Source organism: Acipenser ruthenus, chromosome 10, assembly GCF_902713425.1.
Source record: "Acipenser ruthenus chromosome 10, fAciRut3.2 maternal haplotype, whole genome shotgun sequence".
NCBI classification, from domain to species: Eukaryota; Metazoa; Chordata; class Actinopteri; order Acipenseriformes; family Acipenseridae; genus Acipenser; species Acipenser ruthenus.
This window is the reverse complement of record NC_081198.1, coordinates 7,307,667-7,326,741: the sequence shown is the minus strand read 5'-3', so window position 1 is coordinate 7,326,741 and position 19,075 is coordinate 7,307,667. Positions and strand designations below refer to the sequence as shown.

Below are 19,075 nucleotides of genomic sequence, written 5' to 3'. Positions count from 1 at the left end.
TACTAGTTTAACCCACATATTTTAAAGTTGGTGTGGTTTCAGACTTCCATAATAACAGAATACATTTTTTAGCTAAGTAGCTAATCATACCCATCAGTCTTTCGTGGTCTGGGTCCAGCACCAACGCCGGATCTACACCAAAAAGGTACAGAGCTGGGGATAAATGAAGAGATATGTCAGAAGTATCTTGAGTAATCCTTTAATTCTCACAGGTGTGCTCATTAACATTGAGGTTCTTCCATATTGGCAAACATGAAGAGCTTGTACAGATAACTTAAGCCCACAGTCAATATTGCAGTCTGGTATTATTGTGGAATAAAAAGGTAGAAACCAGTATCTTAATAAAGAACAGCCTGTTTGTAAGATGTGCTTTATCGCTGCTTGTTAGATGTGTAATATTGTCTGTTGAAATGTTCACATAGATGCCCTCTGTTTTCAGAGCATGTACCAACTGCCTGTGCCAGAGTGGATGCTCTGCGATCCCACGGTTACCCCAGAGAGGCATTGCGATTGTCCGTTGCCATCATCAACACACTCAGACTGCAGCAGCAGAGGCAGCTGGAAATATACAAGCACCAAAAGAAAGGTAGGAGGCTTCTCTCCCTCTCTCTGGCATCCTGCATGGGAGGGGGTGGGGGTGGGATCAGGCCAACCGAGAGGGTGGGGAGGACGGGGGAATATCCCCGAAGGGGGAATTTTTTTTTTTTTCAGAATTAAAAATTTAAAAGGACCCCAAAGTTGCACAATATATACCACAGTATGAATTATTATATTAAGATCTATAATTTGCTCAAAACAACATGGTGCAGCATTTTGTTAGAAAAATTGTATTGTGTAAAATAAATAAAGTACTTTCTTCAGCTGGTGGTAAACACAATTAGAATGATCAGTTATATTGCTTAAAATACAAATACTTTTACTAATACAGGTTGTTAGTTAAGAGCAGAAATTAGTTTATTTTTGGCATGGGATAAATAAAATAGTGTCTAGCAACACCATTAATGTATTTTAATGCTAAAAACGTATATTTGAGAAGTAATCTTCCAATTAATCACTATTGCACATGTGGAGTTTGTACTAAAAAATGATTTATTCACTTACTTGAAAAGTAAACTATCCTGCTGCAGATTTAATTGAGATACACGCCGCCTGATTCACCTTGACTGGTTCTTTTTGAAAGGCAGGATGCGTGTTTTCTGTGGGTAGGAGAGCAACTGTGTTCTTGGAGGTTTGGACAAAATGATCACACCCAACACAGGCATGCTCTAAAACCCACACCGAAATACCTGATAGAAGTACACTTGTCTCACTCCTGTATTCTGCAGTTCCTGTATGTTGGGGAGACCGTTTGAACTCGCTATTGATTCTAAATCAAAGGTAAAAGGTTTTAGACGCAAGCACAATTTGCCCTTGCTGTGTTCTAGAGCTACTCCAAAGGGGGGTGACCACAATCACGAATCTGGAGGGCTGGGTGGGACACCCTCTGGACCCTATAGGCTGTCTCTTCGTGACTTTGACTGAAGCCTGTCGGATAGAGGATGACAACTCCATGGATACAGGAGGTACAGTTGAGAGCCATACAGTGTTTTAATTTACTAGTCACCAAAATGACAATATATAAACCAATCCGATGCTGCATTTATGTGTCCATTGTCGTCGCCCCCCCCCCCCATTACAAGGTAAAGTCTTAGTGAAATAATCCAGCAAAAGCAACAAACATTTAAGTTTAGCAATAAAGGCACCTTAACTAGTTGAAAGAAAAGTATTTTGAGGAAAGCTATAGCTTTCCCTAATCCTTAAGTATTTATTTTTTCTGAATTCTTCTCTCGGAAAAGCTTACTGCAAGCTTGATGTTATCACGTACTGTATATACAATGTCCAAATTAAAATAACTGCCCCAATATAGAAAACTATACATTTTGTCTAATGTAATATTAATTGGCATTTCAACCAGTGAGCTACAATGACACTTAAGGCAGCTTCACAAAGCAACTGGCAGAGATGGTCAGTGTGCTCTGTTATACAGCTGTAAACATCTGGTGTTTCTGACGGGGGGGATATGTTGAAGAGGCAGCCTGCTCCAGACCCCTTACTGCAAATTAGCAGAGAAGCCTAATGAAGTGGGAGCCTTGTGCTTGTGAAATATTAATTTGCAAGGATTGTCAAATACATAGTAATAAATATGGCATTATAACCTCAAGCACCCGTCGAGACAGTTAACTCCCCTTGAGCACTGTGACCTGATTTTCTGATGGGATAAAGCTGAAGCTCAGGTCCTTACCCTAATAAACAGGATTGGCAGTGGATCAATTGCTCTAGGGATTTAAGAGGGAGCTTCTGGGTCTCTGCCTTGACAACAGATGTCAGTGTTGTCCCCCCCCCATTAGTCTAATGAATATAGACAAGTATGTATATATCATCCTCATCATCAGCTATCTCCTGGTAGACAGAGGCCTCCTCAGTCTGACGCCATGCCTATCTTTGTTTACACATAAACATACAGTACATCTGTATCTGTTACTGTGTGTTGGCTTGTTCTGTGGTGCTTAGTGGGGTTGGTCTAGAAAAACAGTGCGTCTGACAGCAGCAGGCGTTTTGACTTTAACTAGAATTGGATTCTATTAAGATACGTTCTGTATCTACCACAACATGCCACTCCACTTATTCAGAGGTATCCATGAGCTAACTGGCTTGGTTTTGTGTTTCCTCCTGGCAGACTCTGGGGACCCCAAGCCTCCAGTCTATCACCATGTTCCTGTGTCAGGGTGCCAGGACAGCGGGGAGTCATACCTGGCCCTGGCACTGGAGGTTGCTCTCATGGGCATGGGGCAGCAGCGGGTGATGCCCGAGGGCCTGTACTCTCAGGACAAGGTGTGCAGGAACGAGGAGCAGATCATCGGGCGGCTGCAGGAGCTGGATCTGGACGAGGTGCTGGTGCAGACACTCCGCAAGCAGTGCATTCTCCTGCTGGAGGGTATGCAAGCGCAGGCTCACTTCACTTTTTCTATAGTGGGGATAACGCAGCTTGAGCAGTACATGAAGAAACGTCTTCATGCAAGACTGGACTACAAAAGCTTTTTTGTGTCCGTTTTTAATGGGCATGCCCACTCTCGTGCCAAACTAATCAGTATTTTAAAACATTTAAATGACTACTTTTGTGTGTTCTGTTATGCTTTTGTTCATATCAGAAAACTTCATATACAATATAGGATAGCGGAGAGTGTGGTCCAGCAGTGTTCAGTCGTTTGTATCATCATTTCAGGCATTTTTTAACACAAATCTTTTCAGTAATAAAAGTATGTGTTCTCATTTTAGTTGATAAATATTAAGTGTTTGTGTTCTTCCAGGGGGTCCTTTCAGTGGGCTGGGGGAGGTGATCCATCGGGAGAGTGTTCCGATGCATACCTTTGCAAAGTACCTCTTCTCTGCGCTACTGCCTCACGACACTGACCTGGCCTATAAACTCGCTCTGCGAGCCATGAGGTAAGAATCGGCTATTCATCTGCATGTCTGTCGGGGAGGCATGCGAGTACTTTACTTTTTGAGGGGCAGATTAAATTGTTCTGTATTACAGTTTAGCTAGCTTGTCAATGATAGATGTGGTTGTTGTCATGGCTGCCTTTTAATGTCCAGAGTGTAAATAGGATTTGACATACCTGCATCCTCAAGAGCCGAGCACCCTTAACACCACGCAGGGGTCTTGTAATAAAACCATGAAATGCATATCTTCTGTTATTTGTCCTACTGTTTTTTTGTTTGTTTTTTTTTTTAACTGAAATATAATTAACTCCTCCCTCAGTCACACCTTATAAATAAATAAATTAAATGAAGTCTGAAAGTAAAATTTGTCAGTACAAGGCTTTATGTTCCAATAGAATATATTAACAGTATAAATAATGTACTGATATAATTAAAACATCAACAAAAGAGTACTAAATCAAATGAAGCTAGAAATAATATAGCGCATAATAACACATCAGTTCTAAAATATCTGCTTATAAATGGTGTTATCAAAATGTATTTGTCGGCTAATCCCCCACATGAGCTGAACCATTATGGTTTTTTGTTTTTTTTTAGACTTACTCAGGGTACTGGTAATACAAAATCAATAGAACTTCAAACACTGGATGTAAAAAGCAAGAATATAGAGGCTGTAAAAGCCAGTACTGTGGGGATCAGCTCACTGCCTGTGGGCAGGTCTGTTCACAGATGATGCTGACATGCTGATTTGATCTTGTCTTGCTGATAAAGGTTGTACCCGCTAGGTTTTGTGTGTGTATTTTATTAAGAGCTGGACTTTATTATCCAGTGGTGCCCCACGATGTCAAAAGGCTCCGTAACACATGTATTTATGCACAGGCATTATTGGACAGTTTGTTGCTGACAGGGATCTACACACAGTTGTCTTTTAATCGGTGTCTCTTGCTTTGTCTTTTTCAGACTGCCTGTGTTGGAATCTACTGCCCCTTCTGGTGATGTGAGTCATCCACACCACGGGATCTCAGTGGTGCCAAGCAGATACCCACGCTGGTTTACCCTTGGGCACCTGGAGTCTCTGCAGTGTGAGCTGGCATCCACCATGCTCACCGCAGCCAAAGGTGGGTCAGGGCTATAGATTAAATACTTCAACATGCTAGCATCTCTGTTTTCAGATACCCTTTCAGAAACTGCACAGCAGCCTCGCATATAAACATTGTACAGTCTTGTTATGAACTTCAATAAAACATGAGACAAAAAGAGGGAATGCTTGAAAATAAGTTTTATTCCTGACTTAATTCATGGAATTCTGAAAGACATTTGCAAAGAATACTATACTTGGAATTGAGCTCAGCACCAAAGTTAGCTATTAAATCAAACTATAAATGAGGTGAGTAAAAGAAGTTTGATGCCGAGTGGGGTTGAGAGTTCTCTTTGCATTCCTTTCTAGGAGACATGCTGCGATTACGCACAGTGCTGGAGGCCATTCAGAAAAACATCCACTCCTCCTCCCTCATCTTCAAACTGGCTCAGGATGCCTTCAAAATTGCAACGCCCGCGGACTGCCCGCCGGATATCACCCTGCTCAATGTGGCGCTGGAGCTGGGGCTGCAGGTGGGAGAGACTTTCATGCTAATTGATACAGATTGAGGTGCTGAGCACTGCCATGACTGATCTGCTCAATTTAAACTGATTTAACTTGACCTATAGATAGCCCTGTGTACAAAGGCATTACCCATTTGTTTAAATGTTAAGATTTGTTGTCTTTTTTTCATGTAACTGTGGCTATCTTTGTCACAGCCTGCACTTTCACAATGGAGGCTGATTCTTAAATGGATGGAGCTCTGGGTTCCGTTTCTCTGCAGCTGATACTAACTGTCGTGATTTCTTCTTCCTGTAGGTGATGCGAATGACTCTGTCCACGCTGAACTGGAGGCGCAGGGAGATGGTCCGCTGGCTGGTCACCTGTGCCACTGAAGTTGGTCAGTATCTAGGCCCCTTTTTATGTATTTATTGAATGCTGCTTTGCCTTGTCCTGGTTTTTTACCTCTTTACACATTACTGATAGGCAGCAGCAGGCTTTGCAGACTGTCGACCAAAAGATGTTGTTCAAGGGGTGAAAATACCAAAGCCACTTTTAGTCAAGTTAAAAACCTTGACTTGTACCTGATGGATGTATTAATACTTCTAATGGACCTAATACCGTTCTCTTCTCACTCTAACCCCCTTGTCTGTTTCTCTCCTCTTTGCCATTGCAGGCCTGCGTGCGCTCGTGAGCATCCTGCAGAGCTGGTACACCCTGTTCACTCCCACTGAGGCCACCAGCATCGTTGCAGCCACAGTGATGTCTCACAACACCATACTGCGGCTGAGCCTGGACTACCCCCAGCGGGAGGAGCTGGCCAGCTGTGCACGGACGCTGGCCCTGCAGTGCGCCATGAAGGACCCGCAGAACTGCGCTCTGTCGGCCCTGACGCTGTGCGAGAAGGACCACATCGCCTTCGAGACGGCCTACCAGATCGTCATCGACGCAGCTTCCACCGGCATGACCTACTCCCAGCTCTTCACCATCGCCCGCTACATGGAGCACCGTGGCTACCCTCTGCGGGCCTTCAAGCTGGCCTCCCTGGCCATGACCCACCTCAACCTGGCCTACAACCAGGACACGCACCCAGCCATCAACGACGTGCTTTGGGCATGCGCGCTCAGCCACTCCCTGGGTAAGAACGAGCTGGCCGCCATCATCCCCCTGGTGGTGAAGAGCGTGCACTGCGCCACCGTTCTGTCGGACATCCTGCGCCGTTGCACCATGACTGCCCCCGGATTAGCGGGAATCCCCGGCCGACGCAACTCCGGGAAGCTCATGTCCACTGACAAGGCCCCGCTGAGGCAGTTATTGGATGCTACCATTAGTGCTTACATCAACACCACCCACTCCCGCTTGACTCACATCAGCCCACGGCACTACGGGGAGTTTATTGAGTTCCTCAGCAAAGCCAGAGATACCTTTCTCCTGGCACAGGACGGACACATCCAGTTTGCCCAGTTCATAGACAACCTCAAACAGATCTACAAGGGAAAGAAGAAGCTCATGATGCTTGTGCGGGAGCGCTTTGGGTGATTTTTAAAAAGAGTACAATAGTAAAAAGACTTGTTTTATTTTATTTTGATCTGAGAGCAACCGTCACATGGCATTGTGTGGAAAGGGGGCAGAAGGATGCACCATGATAGGTTGTGGAGTACTATTGAAAGAAAAAAAAAAAATCTATGTTACAATTGGAAATAACAGACCTTTTATTATTTTGTTTTGTAAAAAAGAAAAAAGTGGCACATAAACCAAACAAGCTATCAAGAGCCAACTTGGAACACATGGTCTTAGTGGTGGTTTAAGAAATGATATATATATATATATATATATATATAATATATATATATACAAAACAAATCTAACTTATATAATACCAAATTTCTAACAGCGGAGTGTGATACTGTACCTCTCTCCTATTGCAAGGATAAACTTTAACCATCTTTAGAGGCCTGGTTTACAGCATGCAGTGATCGAAAGCAGAGCTGCAACACTAACCACCAACTAACCACCAAAACACACAGGCAGGAACAGCATGGGGTCTGTAGGGTGGCTTGCATACACTTGACCAAGCAAGATGTGTGAATTCACATTTGTTTCCTCCTTTTTTGTTGTTTTTTGTTTTGTGGTGTTTTTTTGGTAGGTCTTTTTTTGTGAAGGTACTTTTCAAAATAAAAAGAGAAGAATGAGTAAAAAATACTAACTCCATTCTCAGGGAATGCTCCAAGAAACACAACAAATAAAGTAGCAAAAGCATTTATGATATTGTAAATATAACGGTAAGTGTCAATTAAGAAATTGTAAAGTTATAATTATTTATAATAATAATAATTGTATGTCTCCTTTTTTCATTTATTTTGGGATACTTGAATATGTTGTGGGCTGGGAATGTTAAGATTTAAGCAAAACATTTCTCAGGTGCTCCTGTTTTCGGGGTATTTTTTTTTTGGTTTGTTTTTATTTCATTTTATATTGCTTGGTTGTATGTTGTGCGAGAGGCAGAGTAGATTTATGAAACAAAATTAAAACGATAACAGGATAAACTAAAGCACCAGTCTATGCAGAACCACTGAGTAATGTTAACTGTCCCAACCTCTCCTCCTACACCCAACATCATGAAAAAGAATCTGCGTAAAATCTTCAGTAAAGCAAAGGGCCAGAGTTCAGGCTATGCTAAGAAGCTGAAATGAAAGAACACGGGTACTGTAAAATATATATTTATTCTATACAATAGCTGGATTTAAAGCTTGCCAGAATGAGGATGATTTGAACAGTACACCTGCACCTCAGCTGAGACTTCAATGAGGAACGTGGCAAACGTGTCATTTCTGTTTGTTATATACAATATAAAAGTACAGAAATGAATGAGCCAGTATAGTGGGCCTTTAGGTTTGTGAACTTTTTTTATTTTGTTAATTTTATTTTTATAATTATATATTCTTTTTTGTTTTTGTAAATCGCAAGATTGTTGCACAAACCTTTCTTCACCAATAGGGATGGGAAGCTTCCATTCCACAGTCAGTGTGCCTCCCGCTGTTTGACCACATTTGTAACCTTTTCAAGCATTACTCCCTCTTATATTTAGTAGTAATAACTATATCTGAAAATTCCGTTTAGGAATTTTAGAAAGTGGGTTATGGTGGTTGCCTAGCATGGGGAAGGCCTATCCAGTCCTATTGGGAAGTAGTTGGGTTGGGAACCTCATTGTGGGTGTTTCAGACACACTTGCTGTTTAAAAGCAGAGCGTAGAAGCACAGTACATCAGTCTTTGACAGTAATAGACACAGCTGAGTTCTGTTCTATGTGTGAAAGTGTGGCCTGAGATGACCTGGTGTAATGCAAAGTCAAACAGTATGACACCTGCACAAAGTTCAAATGTGCGCAAGAAAAACCGCTAAAGTATTTATCTCAAATTCAAAACTGTTGCCTTTCTAAAATTCTTTGTCTCAGTACAAAGGTTAATTCTGTTGCATTAATAACCTAGTTGCTGCATCTTAGTGCTTCATGTGAAAATGTTATACTTTAGGTCCAATTGCATTACAAATATTTCTGAGTTTATTTTATTTTTTGTTTTTTTTTACCAAGTGTCTTTGTGTTAACTGTACCGGTGTTTTGATCTGTCCTAGATTTTAGAAGGAAATAAGCGCTGGTAGAGAATATTGACTAGTTCGTTACCTACTGTTTTTTAGATTCAAATTTTTTTTTATTTAAGAGTGTTTTTAATGTTGCCTTTTTGTGCTACTGAAAAAAGAAAGGTATTCAGTATTTGTTGCCACAAGTATCGTTAATCAATTTTTTTTTTGTGCAACCTTGAGCTAATGTCTAAAACAAAATTACTATTTATGTAATGCTATTACCATTTTATATGATTTGTGTTGAAATTTAAGTGCTTTTTTATGAATAAAGTGTGGAACACAATTTGTTCTCCTATTACTTTTTTTATCTACAAACATCACAAATGGAAAAGTCTTGCCTGTGGAACTTTTCCTGACATTTTACTGAAATGATTATGCATTTTTCAGGAAAGGATGCTCTACAAGTCCCTTAAATGAGTGGTAAAGTCCCTTAAATTAAATTCAAATGGTGAAGAGGGTATCCTAGACAAGTACATTTCTACTGTGCTGTTATGGTCTTATGAATGAGTTTGTGGTTCTTCATTTATTTTTATTTATTTATTTATTTGAACAATTTTCTTTCTTTTTCCAACTTTTCTCCCCAATTTTGTAATGCCCAGTTATTATAGTCACCACTGCAACCCCTGAACTAACTCGGGACAGACGAAAATGAGCACTCGCGTCTGCAAGCCCGCCATGCAGCCATATTCAAAACTTACAGCATCGGAGGACAACTCAATTTTGCAGTTTTGAATTGCGTACAGGCAGGCCTGCAGGCGCCCGACCAGCCAGAGATCGCTGGTGTGCAGTGAGCCAAGGACTCCCCAGCCGACCTAACCCCTACCCCGCCTGGGTAATGCTTGGCCAGTTGTGCACCGCCCCCTGGGAACTCCCGTCCATGGTCAGCAGTGGCATAGCTTGGATTCGAACTGGCGATCTCCAGGCTATAGGTTAGTTTTCTTCATTTTAAAGCCATTTCTTTTATAGTAACACCTGCTGAGTGGCAGGACTGGTGAAGCTGCAGGTGTCCTCATCTTGCAAACACTCACGCTCCCCCAGCCAGGCTCCCAGACAGCCAGTTCATGATATCTTGTGATGCTGATTAATTGGAGTTCTTGACGATCCTGCTTCCCACATGATGACTGAATACGGTACTGAGTAAAAGTCATGCCTGTCAGCGTTTGGTAGCAAAGATAGTCCGAGTACGGGCAGATTGATCATCTCTCCTAAATGAGGCAATTCATTATCTTGGCAGGAGCCTGCAGTGAACAACATTGAGGATAGGATAGGATCTTTTTTTTTAGAATTAATTTGGCCTCAGTGGGTGGTGTCTATCTGGAAGATTTCTAAACATTTAAGAAAAGCATTTGAGAAATATTTTATAAGTAGTCTGTTGCTGTATAATTTTCTGCCATTTTATAAAAACTGTCCCTACCGCAGCTTTCCCTGCCGAGTCTGCAACACTGCCTATCTTCTCCCACCCAACAGGCTTTTTTACCGATACTGAAATCTGACCAGGGAAGCACACAAGCATGTAGAACAAAAGGTTTGAGAGCAAAAGTGTCGGTTTTTGGCAGTAGGTAGTGTGGTGCTGGTACATGTTTGGTGTGGCACATGTCCGACCAGATACCTTTTCCTCTGGATGTACTAGATACGAGTGCTGTCAATCACTAAATACTACTTATGATTGAATAACTGTGGGGACTGCCAGTCCTATTTTTTTTTCTGCCATTCAATGACGGACTATTTTGTATCTCTATATATCTCTCGCATCCTTTGCCTGATCTCTATCTTATATGGCCGATCAGTTCTGAGGCTCCTTGAGTTCTCTATCGGAAATTCAAACTTCAAGCTTTTCCTCCTGTTAAATATGTATGATTTGCTTTCGTTGGTGGCTGCTGCTGCCACCGAGTGCATTCTTTCCCTTTCATTGCAATTTGTGATTGGGTTTAGCCCTCTGGAAAGCTTTTAGTTAAAGTGACATGCAGGGAGATGAGGGAATAATTGGCTTTCCCACCTGGTCCACTCGCTCCTATGGCTGCTATCTGTGGGGAGGGGGTTTAGTGGGGCAAAACATATGGCGAGCCATAAAACGTCTGGATTGATTTGCATTCAATTTCACTTTTCTGTAGGTGTTTTGTTACACCAGCAATGCCTGCCAATGTGATCTGTTTTTGGTTTGGTTTAATTCTCACTTTTATAAAAGCAAATGCTAGTGAGCATCAAGAAGTATTGTGGGTTCATATGAAAATACTACCAATTAAGAACAAATGTCCCAATGGTTGTTCTGCATTGGTAGTAATGGATATATTTGGCGCGCCATTGTCAGGGAATAGTTATGTATTTTGGGATACCTGTCAATCATTCATAATAGTAATAGCTGTACATTTTGCACACCCTTAGAGGGAAATATATAAAAAAATGGTAGCATTTCTGCGGTGGAAAGGGGTTTATTTTCTTTTTGTCCTCCTTGCGGTTCTAGCATTTCGTGATGAGGTCTCACTCAATCGAGTTGCCAGGGACTAAGGACTGGTTTGTACAATCAGTTTTCAGGTTATTAATAAACAATACACTTTTTTTTTTTTTTAAACAACTGCTTTATTGAAAATTGTATTTTCAGGCTTTAAAGGATATTAAGTGGAAACTGACAATCTGTTTTGATTATTTTGTGCTCTCTACGTCATACTAAACACGCTATTAGTTATATTTACACTGATACACAGTCCAAGATCTGTCAATATTGTTTACTGCTGGGGTTTTGGTCTTTTTGAGGCTGTATAATAAGACACTCCCAAATCCTGATTTGGTATGAGGAGAGATGATAAGCCCTGATGATACAGAGCAATGTGGTCCTGACGCAAATCTTTAGTTTGGATCTGCAATAAACCACCGGTGATAAGCCCATACATCTCCATCAGGATTGTTAATATTTAAATCGCTCATAGCCAAGACCATCCAAAATCGTCAGATCTGATAAAAAGCTGATAGCATTGGCCGTGACAAATGATGTAGAGCCTGCTGCCTCCAGGAGCAGACTGGCTCTTCAGGCTTTCTGATTTGCTGAAAGATTGAGCTTTATGGCAAGCCCCCCAGACATGTTTTTTTTTAAGGTGGCGTTGGGGAGTTATGAAATTAAAGTATAAATTAATTACTGCAATTACATTTAAAACACAAGGTACATGGACAGGAAAAGTCAGTCATACAGTCTATCCTGTTTGTGTGTGTGTGGTGGTTGTTTTTATTTTTTAATTTTTTTTATTACTGCAGTCATGTAATCTGCAAATTGATTTTAAAAGATTTATAATATACTAATCATACACGCTGCAGCAGCTGTGGCCCAAAAATACTGACAATAATTCCCTTTGTTCTCTGAAACTGTTTTCATTCTGCATGATTGGTAAAGCAGAAAAGCTGGTGCATCTCATCAATGAAGGCTGTTGGTCTTATAATATTCTAATTAAGATCTACAACCAACAGCTATAAACATTATTGTCCACATTTTTCCTTTTTAAAACCACCTCGGGTCCCACCTTCCCTCCTGCGAGCAGCATCAATATGCCTTTGTGGTAAATGATGCAGTCTTCTAAACTGATGTTTCTGCTATTAAGATTCCAAAGTGGTTTGATCTGGTGAAATAATATCTGTTTACTGTATATGGGCAAAATCCTTCAAATTCTATTTGTGTGGTTCTATGGTGGTGGAGAAATATTTGGTATAAAAAAAAAGTGAATTTGGGTTTGTAATGCTATTCAAATTAAGGTATAGTGTGTGTTTTTTTTTGTTTAAAATGTCCTGTTTTCTCACCACTCACGATGTTAGGTCTGCTTTACTAAAGCATTTTCTCCACTTCAAAGTTTGCAGCATATAAAAAATAAAACCTGGCTTGCTTTTCTTTTTTACAAGAAAATTGTGCAAACTTTGCAGTGGGGCAGGAGCTTTGTAAATCTGTCCCATGGTCTTAATTCTGAAAAGGGCTTCATTTCTGTTCCTGGAGCTGCTTCGAGTGAGTGTGAACAGCCTCCACAAAAGCACCCACGTGATCCGGATCCATGTCCGGGTACAGACCATGACCCAGGTTAGCGATGTACCGCTGGGTACCAAATCCCTCCACCATCTTCTTCACAATCTCACCAATCTTCTCCTACGTTTAAAAATCAGTCCGTTAATCAAGGGCATTTACATTGTCAACCACGTGAACAGGCTCACATTTACTGGCAGCTGCTTCCTATATTCTCGCATTTTGCAATACATTTTATTTATGATAGAGATAGAGATATACACACACACATTCATATACACATTCTTGTAAAACTTCATGATCCAGTCGGTCAAATTAGATGTGTGCTAGAAGCCATCTAAACAAAATATAAAAAAAATCACAGTAGTGGGAAGACAAAACCAGCTCCATAGGCGATACCTACTTTTGGCATAAGCAATGCAACCTCTCTACAGTAATTAAATAGAACACTACTACAGTATGTAATGCTATTACACATACTCAAATAGATGTATTTGACTGTAAGGTCAATTGTTGCCTGTACTTGTATTTAGGGGACTGTATTGTTGACATACATTCTTATCTCCTGCCTTACCTTCGGAGCATAAAGACCACAGGGGTCCATGTTGCCCTGCAAGCTCACCCGGCCTCCTGTTCTCGCCCTGAAATCAAAGCCATTGACAGATTAGGGGTGAGGGGAGAGACAGCGATGATCTTAATAAAAGGCCCTTCCTTCAGTGAAAAATGTATTAAACTTGAGCTGGTGTCATTTTCAAGAGTGTCCTGGGAAGTAATGTTGATCAATGGTTTATTATATGAAACAAGAAATAGGTGTTTTTGTGACCAAACACAAAGCATCCCTGTGGGTATATTGCTAGCTAGAGTGGTTTGTAAACATTAACTAAAAAGCGATTTATTAAAAAATGAAATCTGGCAAGAGGTTAAGATTATCTGGACAGGGCAATAGTGCTTTTTATTGAAAAATAAGAGGCCACTTGAAATAATTGTGAGGTTTAATACACCTTCAATCCAAATTATTGCAGAACCATACAATAGTCATGGGTGGGCTCAATTTTGTGTGCATTGGTGGCAGTGTTCTGTGTGAAATACTATATCAAACCTACAAATATCATTACCTTGAATAGTCTCCGATATGAGGTTTGAAGGGTAGAACAGGGTCAGATTTGTGAATTACTGCGGCAAAAGAAGCTACTAATTAACCCCCCTACTCACCGGGCTTCTTTGGGATCAACAGTCCAGTCCAGGCCGACTACCTCATAGCGGGACCGCGAGAGGTCCTCCAGGGCATAGTGGGCATCCTTGGCAAAGACAATCTGGGACAGGGACACCAGGGCTGTTAATCCAATCCAAAACATCAATCTGATTCTTTTATTCAAAAGTCACGGGCAATGTTTCCCACTGGTTTTCTCCTCTAATGCTACTGGCCGAGAAGCAACAGGAGGATAAAAAAATAAGACTCTTACTGCGCAGCAGTTTTAAGCCCCTTCAAGCTTTACCAGTCTGCAGCCATGACAACTAGGAACCTGCTCTTGTCAGAAGCTAAGCAAGGTTGGGTCTGGACAGTAGTTGGACGGGAGGCTTCCAATAAACTGCTGGTGTCAGTGGCACTGCAACCAGGGGGCACTCTCCCCAGTATCCAAAATATCATGTATCCTAGCCAGTAATTAAAGAGCTTTCACTTACATAGATTATAGCTCTTTCTTCACCACTCTGCAAGGAAACACACATTTCCTTGATAGGTCAGTAGTGGGATAAAAAAAAAGGATGCAGTTTTTTTTTTTTTTTAAATGGCATGAAATAAAGTTTCGGTCCTTTGAGTTGTACAGGCTGACTTACCATGGGTACCATGTCCAGACCCGACTTCTTGAGTTTCTCCTTCACTCTGCGTGCAATGTCTCGCAGGTAGGGCAGGGCAAACTCATTGAACTGCACTGGACCCAGACAGCCAGCATGGGACTCAAACACCTGCAGGGCCTGCGATACAGGGGAGGAGACATGTTGAGAGCAAAAAAAATAAAAAAATAAAAAAAATAAATAAATAAAAAAAATCCAAAGCTGTGGATTTTATATATTTGATAATACTGCCATCTTGTGGCACACTTGACATAGCAGGGGAAATAGAAGGTGCAATAGTAGTCACTTTTAGCCTATAAGGGCCATTAGTCTGACTGATTATTTGAAACTTTATCAAGTTCAATTAATAACCAAGTACTTGTTTTGAACAAAGTCCTGGGCTGCAATGGCTCTCCTAGTCTGAGAGTGCAATACCAGTGGTGTGGTGTGTAGGGCTAGATATCCAGAACCCTAGCATGGGCAGAGCAGTATGATGGTAGAGATGCTAGTCTCACCTGTGCACCGGCGCTGACCTGCCCTAGAAGATACTCCACAATGACATCGGTGAGCTGCCGCAGCAGCTTATGACTGGCCTCCGGGTGGCAGTAGAGCCAGCGCTTTGCCTTTGACATGGTGGGGGAGCCAGCCCCCTCAATCATGTATGTCATCAGTGTCCACTGCAGAGGGAGAGCAGAGATCAGAGCGCAGCAACCTTTCTCCAATCACAAACAAGAAGACCAACATTTACCTGCCTAATGTCTCATTTGATCCATCTGTCCTAGCTGTGATTTGTTTTTCACAGAGGAACAACAAAAGTGTAACTTCCAATAGTCATAAAGGCATGCCAACAAATTTCAGAGCAATCTCTGCTCCTGGTAAACCAATAAAGCAACCACATGGGTACCAGTCTGACCACCACTTACAAGTCGAACAGCAGAGCTGTGCATCATGTTTATTCACAGTTCCAGTCGTTTCTAATCAAATTCCAGAGATCTGTTCTTTGATCTCAGAACCCTGTCTGAAGTTAGAACCTACTGCAGATTTGAAACCTTAGCTTGCATTCTAACAACGGCTTTTCAAATGGAAAAAATAAATCGCCAACATAAATAAAGATTTGATTTATAGATCCCAGTTTACTTGTACAGTATGTATCTTTGCAAAAATGTGTTATTTAAAACATCAGGAAAGCAGCTCCTAAATCAGCCATGAAAGAAAGCTTAACACAGAGTGAAGGATGAGAGTTTATACTGACTGGTGCACCCGTGAAGCCGATGAGCGGCACCTTGCCCTCCAGTTTGTGGCGAGTCAGTGTGATGGCCTTGAAGACGTAACCCAGCTCGGCTGCCACGTCCACCTGAGGTTTGAGGCGCAGCAGGTCCTCCGGCTCTTTCAGGGGTTCTGGGAACGTGGGGCCCTTCCCTGGAACCATCAGCACCTCCATGCCCAGCGCCTGCACACACACGAGAAACAGTCTGCTTTAAGAATGACTAAAACGGATGAAGGAGTTTTCTTTGTACTTTTCTTTGACTTAAAACTTACCTGAGGGACGACTAAAATATCACAGAAGATGATGGCAGCATCAAAGGGGAATCGTCTCAAAGGCTGCAAGACATTTTAGCATGAATATTTATTTCAAGCATATCAAATATCATGTTATATAATACTGTTGAACTTTATTTTACAGATGCGGAACACTGTTTTTTTAAAAAACTTTGCTTACAGCTAAAATTTCTTCATTTAGTTTTTATATAGAATTTGTCACACTTCACAAAACATGTTGCAAACGAAGAGAGACGGTTATGAAACAATGCACGCAGGTAGGGAGTGGTCAGAATGAGGGAACACATTCCATTGGAACTGCAGCTTTTATATAACAACTCCTATTATAAAACTGCAATGGTTAAATCAACCACCAGAGGGAGCACACTTCCATTTGAATTGTGGTAGTGTACGTAGCTCAGTGCGAGGCAGACAGCACAAACTCTTAACAACCTGTAACGTCAACTCGCAGCAAGCTTCTGGAGATCGGCATGTCTCAAAGAAATCCTTTCCAGCACGTGCCTCCCTGAACTCTGTAGAAAAAATGGCAGAAAAGAGAGTTACAATTGTAAAAAAATTGTAGAATCCCTAGCAAGATATGCGTTCACCAGAGAAAGTAAAGCCTTACCTGGCAGGTATCTGCCTGCCTGTCTCATGCACCACACGGGCACATGCTGGGTCTCCTCCCCTCTGGCAGCCCGCAGAAAGGTCTCATTTTTCAGTTCTGGAAAATCCTTTGGGCTAAAAGGGTATTAAAAGAAAATGAAACAAAAATAAGTGCATTTGCTATTTTTATGCCCGCAATGACAGATCTACTTTTTTCCCTCAGAAAACCCACTGCCTCCGGTTTAAATTATTCACCACCTATACTCTGCGGACACCGAGGTCATTGAATTACTGCACTGCCAAGCCATCTACACTGAGTTTATTGAAAGAGATTGATACAGACGCGTTGTCTGAAATATACCATCTCCTTTACGGGAAATGTCTGCTGACAACAACAATAATAGATTACTCACTCAACGCACAAAGTTACATCAGAAGCAATTTACGAAACGAAGCCACTATTAGATTAGATACAGCACTACGTAAAAGCAGCAGTGATATTGAACGCTGGTTGATCAACTGCATTCAGTGAATTGAAATTAAAAAATTAAAAACGGGGGGGGGGGGGGGGGGGGGGGGGGTGTCTGCCCTATTCCTGTTAAGCAGATGGATGTTCTGTCAGAAGACGTGAGCCACTACCTAAACTGCAGCACCCATGATATGTGTCTTCCAGTTCTCTTTATCTGAATTCACTGCACCCATCCCTCCGTTGTCACTATCTCTGCAAGCAGGACCCCTCTACAGATAGCACAAGCTAAGGGTGATAGCATTGTGGTTAAAACTGCTGAGTAACAGTCCAGCACATGCTCTAGTGTTCAGGGGGGCCTACCAAGTATGAATCGGCATAATTTACCACAATGAACGAAATAGCTGGGACAGCTTGGTTATAACACATCTTCACATGGCTGACCCCTTTATATAACTCCTTTTTAAAAAAATATTTAAAAAATATTTAAAAAAGTAAAACACTAGTATTGACCAGTAATCTTCATCTGAGCTTCACATGAGACCTGCATTAGCTCTATCAAATACAGTAAAATAAAAAATAAAAATAACACACTGTAGTGATATATAGCCTTCTTTAACCGATTCAGCACCAGAACTAATGTAAAAGTTAACAACTAATGTTAACAAACTGCATTTCTCAAGATACAGCTCACAGTGTAAGTTGCACACACGAAAGGATGTGCCCTCCATTACATGTCAAGTCTCAGTACTATGGAAAGCATGCTCTGACATGAAACAGGTGTTTAATTATTAGAAATCAGCAAAACACACACACACAAAAACAAAACAAAAAAACACCTCCCACCTGCCATATCATGGGTGCTGCAGTTTACAGGTAGTGCAGTTTTTGATTTTTGCTTGTAGTACATTCTCCACTTACCGGTCGTGTAACACACAGATCTATTTACTGTATTTCAATATACTAGCGTGATAAGATTGCCCTGATAAAACACTTGAATTCATCGATATAATGCAGACAACAGAATAAAGCACTTGCTACTGTAAATGTATTTATTCGTGGTGCTGTGTGCATGCCTCTCACACATACAGTACCCTGACAGACACAGATGGGTAAGCACCGTGTAAGTGAGAGAACACTTTGCTTAAGAAACTGTCATACACCTACATATTCAAATAACACCACGAGCTAAATACAGCATTACTTAATGCAGACATTTTTCTTCTTCTTATTGTCTGTTTTGTTGTTTGCATTTATTCTACCGTTTACAGTATACAGATATATCTTCTACAATATTACTAGTATCGGTACAGCAAGTATATTTGTATTTAAGTCACATGAGCTTAATGAAATTATTTGTCGCTACGTTGCATGTTTCGTTCTGTCGTTTGATTGCCGATATGTAAATAGACTGTTCAATAAAATTAAAAGAAAGATATGTAAAAAAATAAGGCAGAACATATCCTTAATCTTCACACGATCGAATCGTACTGAGCAACATACTATTACGTTTTTGTTTACATTAGGATAACCATATCAAATAATCAAAGGATTACGTTTACATACAGAATGTGATTGTCCTGCTCCATGTCGACAGTGACCCGATTCCAATATATGTGTATCAATGATGTTCAACAGCGTTCTTGATGGTAGCTAATAAGCCAAGTGACAAGGGCGCTCTCACCTGATCACTTCTGTAACTTCATTGTGATCCTTCACTGCCACGCCCCCTTATACCACGCGCGCGGCCATCTTCACAGTGTCACGCGCAGAAATGGAGGCCCCTCGTGGTGCTGTCTGCCGCTGTGCCTGAAAGACCCATCAAACAACAACAGGCCACAAAGCCTACCTTAAACATTGTAGAAGGTGCGCGAGTAAAAAAAATAAGTACGGTTATAATGTAAACAGGCTTTACTGATTAATTTGCAACAAAACAC

At 41.2% G+C, this 19,075-nt stretch overlaps 2 protein-coding genes across 2 annotated transcripts in view; one reads left to right on the top strand and one right to left on the bottom strand.

Annotated features, from left to right (window-relative positions):
* Nucleotides 1-8,980, top strand: part of LOC117412260 (zinc finger SWIM domain-containing protein 5-like) — a 51,554-nt gene extending 42,574 nt beyond the window's left edge. The window contains exons 7-14 of the mRNA XM_034020475.3: nt 440-586; nt 1,425-1,562; nt 2,717-2,974; nt 3,348-3,483; nt 4,441-4,598; nt 4,928-5,091; nt 5,378-5,459; nt 5,736-8,980. Coding sequence (XP_033876366.1) covers nt 440-586; nt 1,425-1,562; nt 2,717-2,974; nt 3,348-3,483; nt 4,441-4,598; nt 4,928-5,091; nt 5,378-5,459; nt 5,736-6,598 — 1,946 coding nt within the window. The 3' untranslated portion in view covers nt 6,599-8,980. The remainder of the gene's footprint in view (nt 1-439; nt 587-1,424; nt 1,563-2,716; nt 2,975-3,347; nt 3,484-4,440; nt 4,599-4,927; nt 5,092-5,377; nt 5,460-5,735) is intronic.
* On the bottom strand, nt 8,661-18,867 carry LOC117403909 (uroporphyrinogen decarboxylase-like). Its single transcript, XM_034006398.3, has 10 exons — nt 18,705-18,867; nt 16,695-16,807; nt 16,520-16,599; nt 16,067-16,129; nt 15,780-15,977; nt 15,043-15,204; nt 14,531-14,668; nt 13,907-14,007; nt 13,269-13,335; nt 8,661-12,817 (listed from the first exon to the last, which is right to left on the bottom strand). The coding sequence occupies exons 1-10, from the start codon at nt 18,725-18,727 to the stop codon at nt 12,653-12,655; spliced, it is 1,110 nt and encodes a 369-aa protein (XP_033862289.1). The 5' UTR covers nt 18,728-18,867; the 3' UTR covers nt 8,661-12,652.
* Nucleotides 18,868-19,075: the final 208 nt, after the last annotated feature.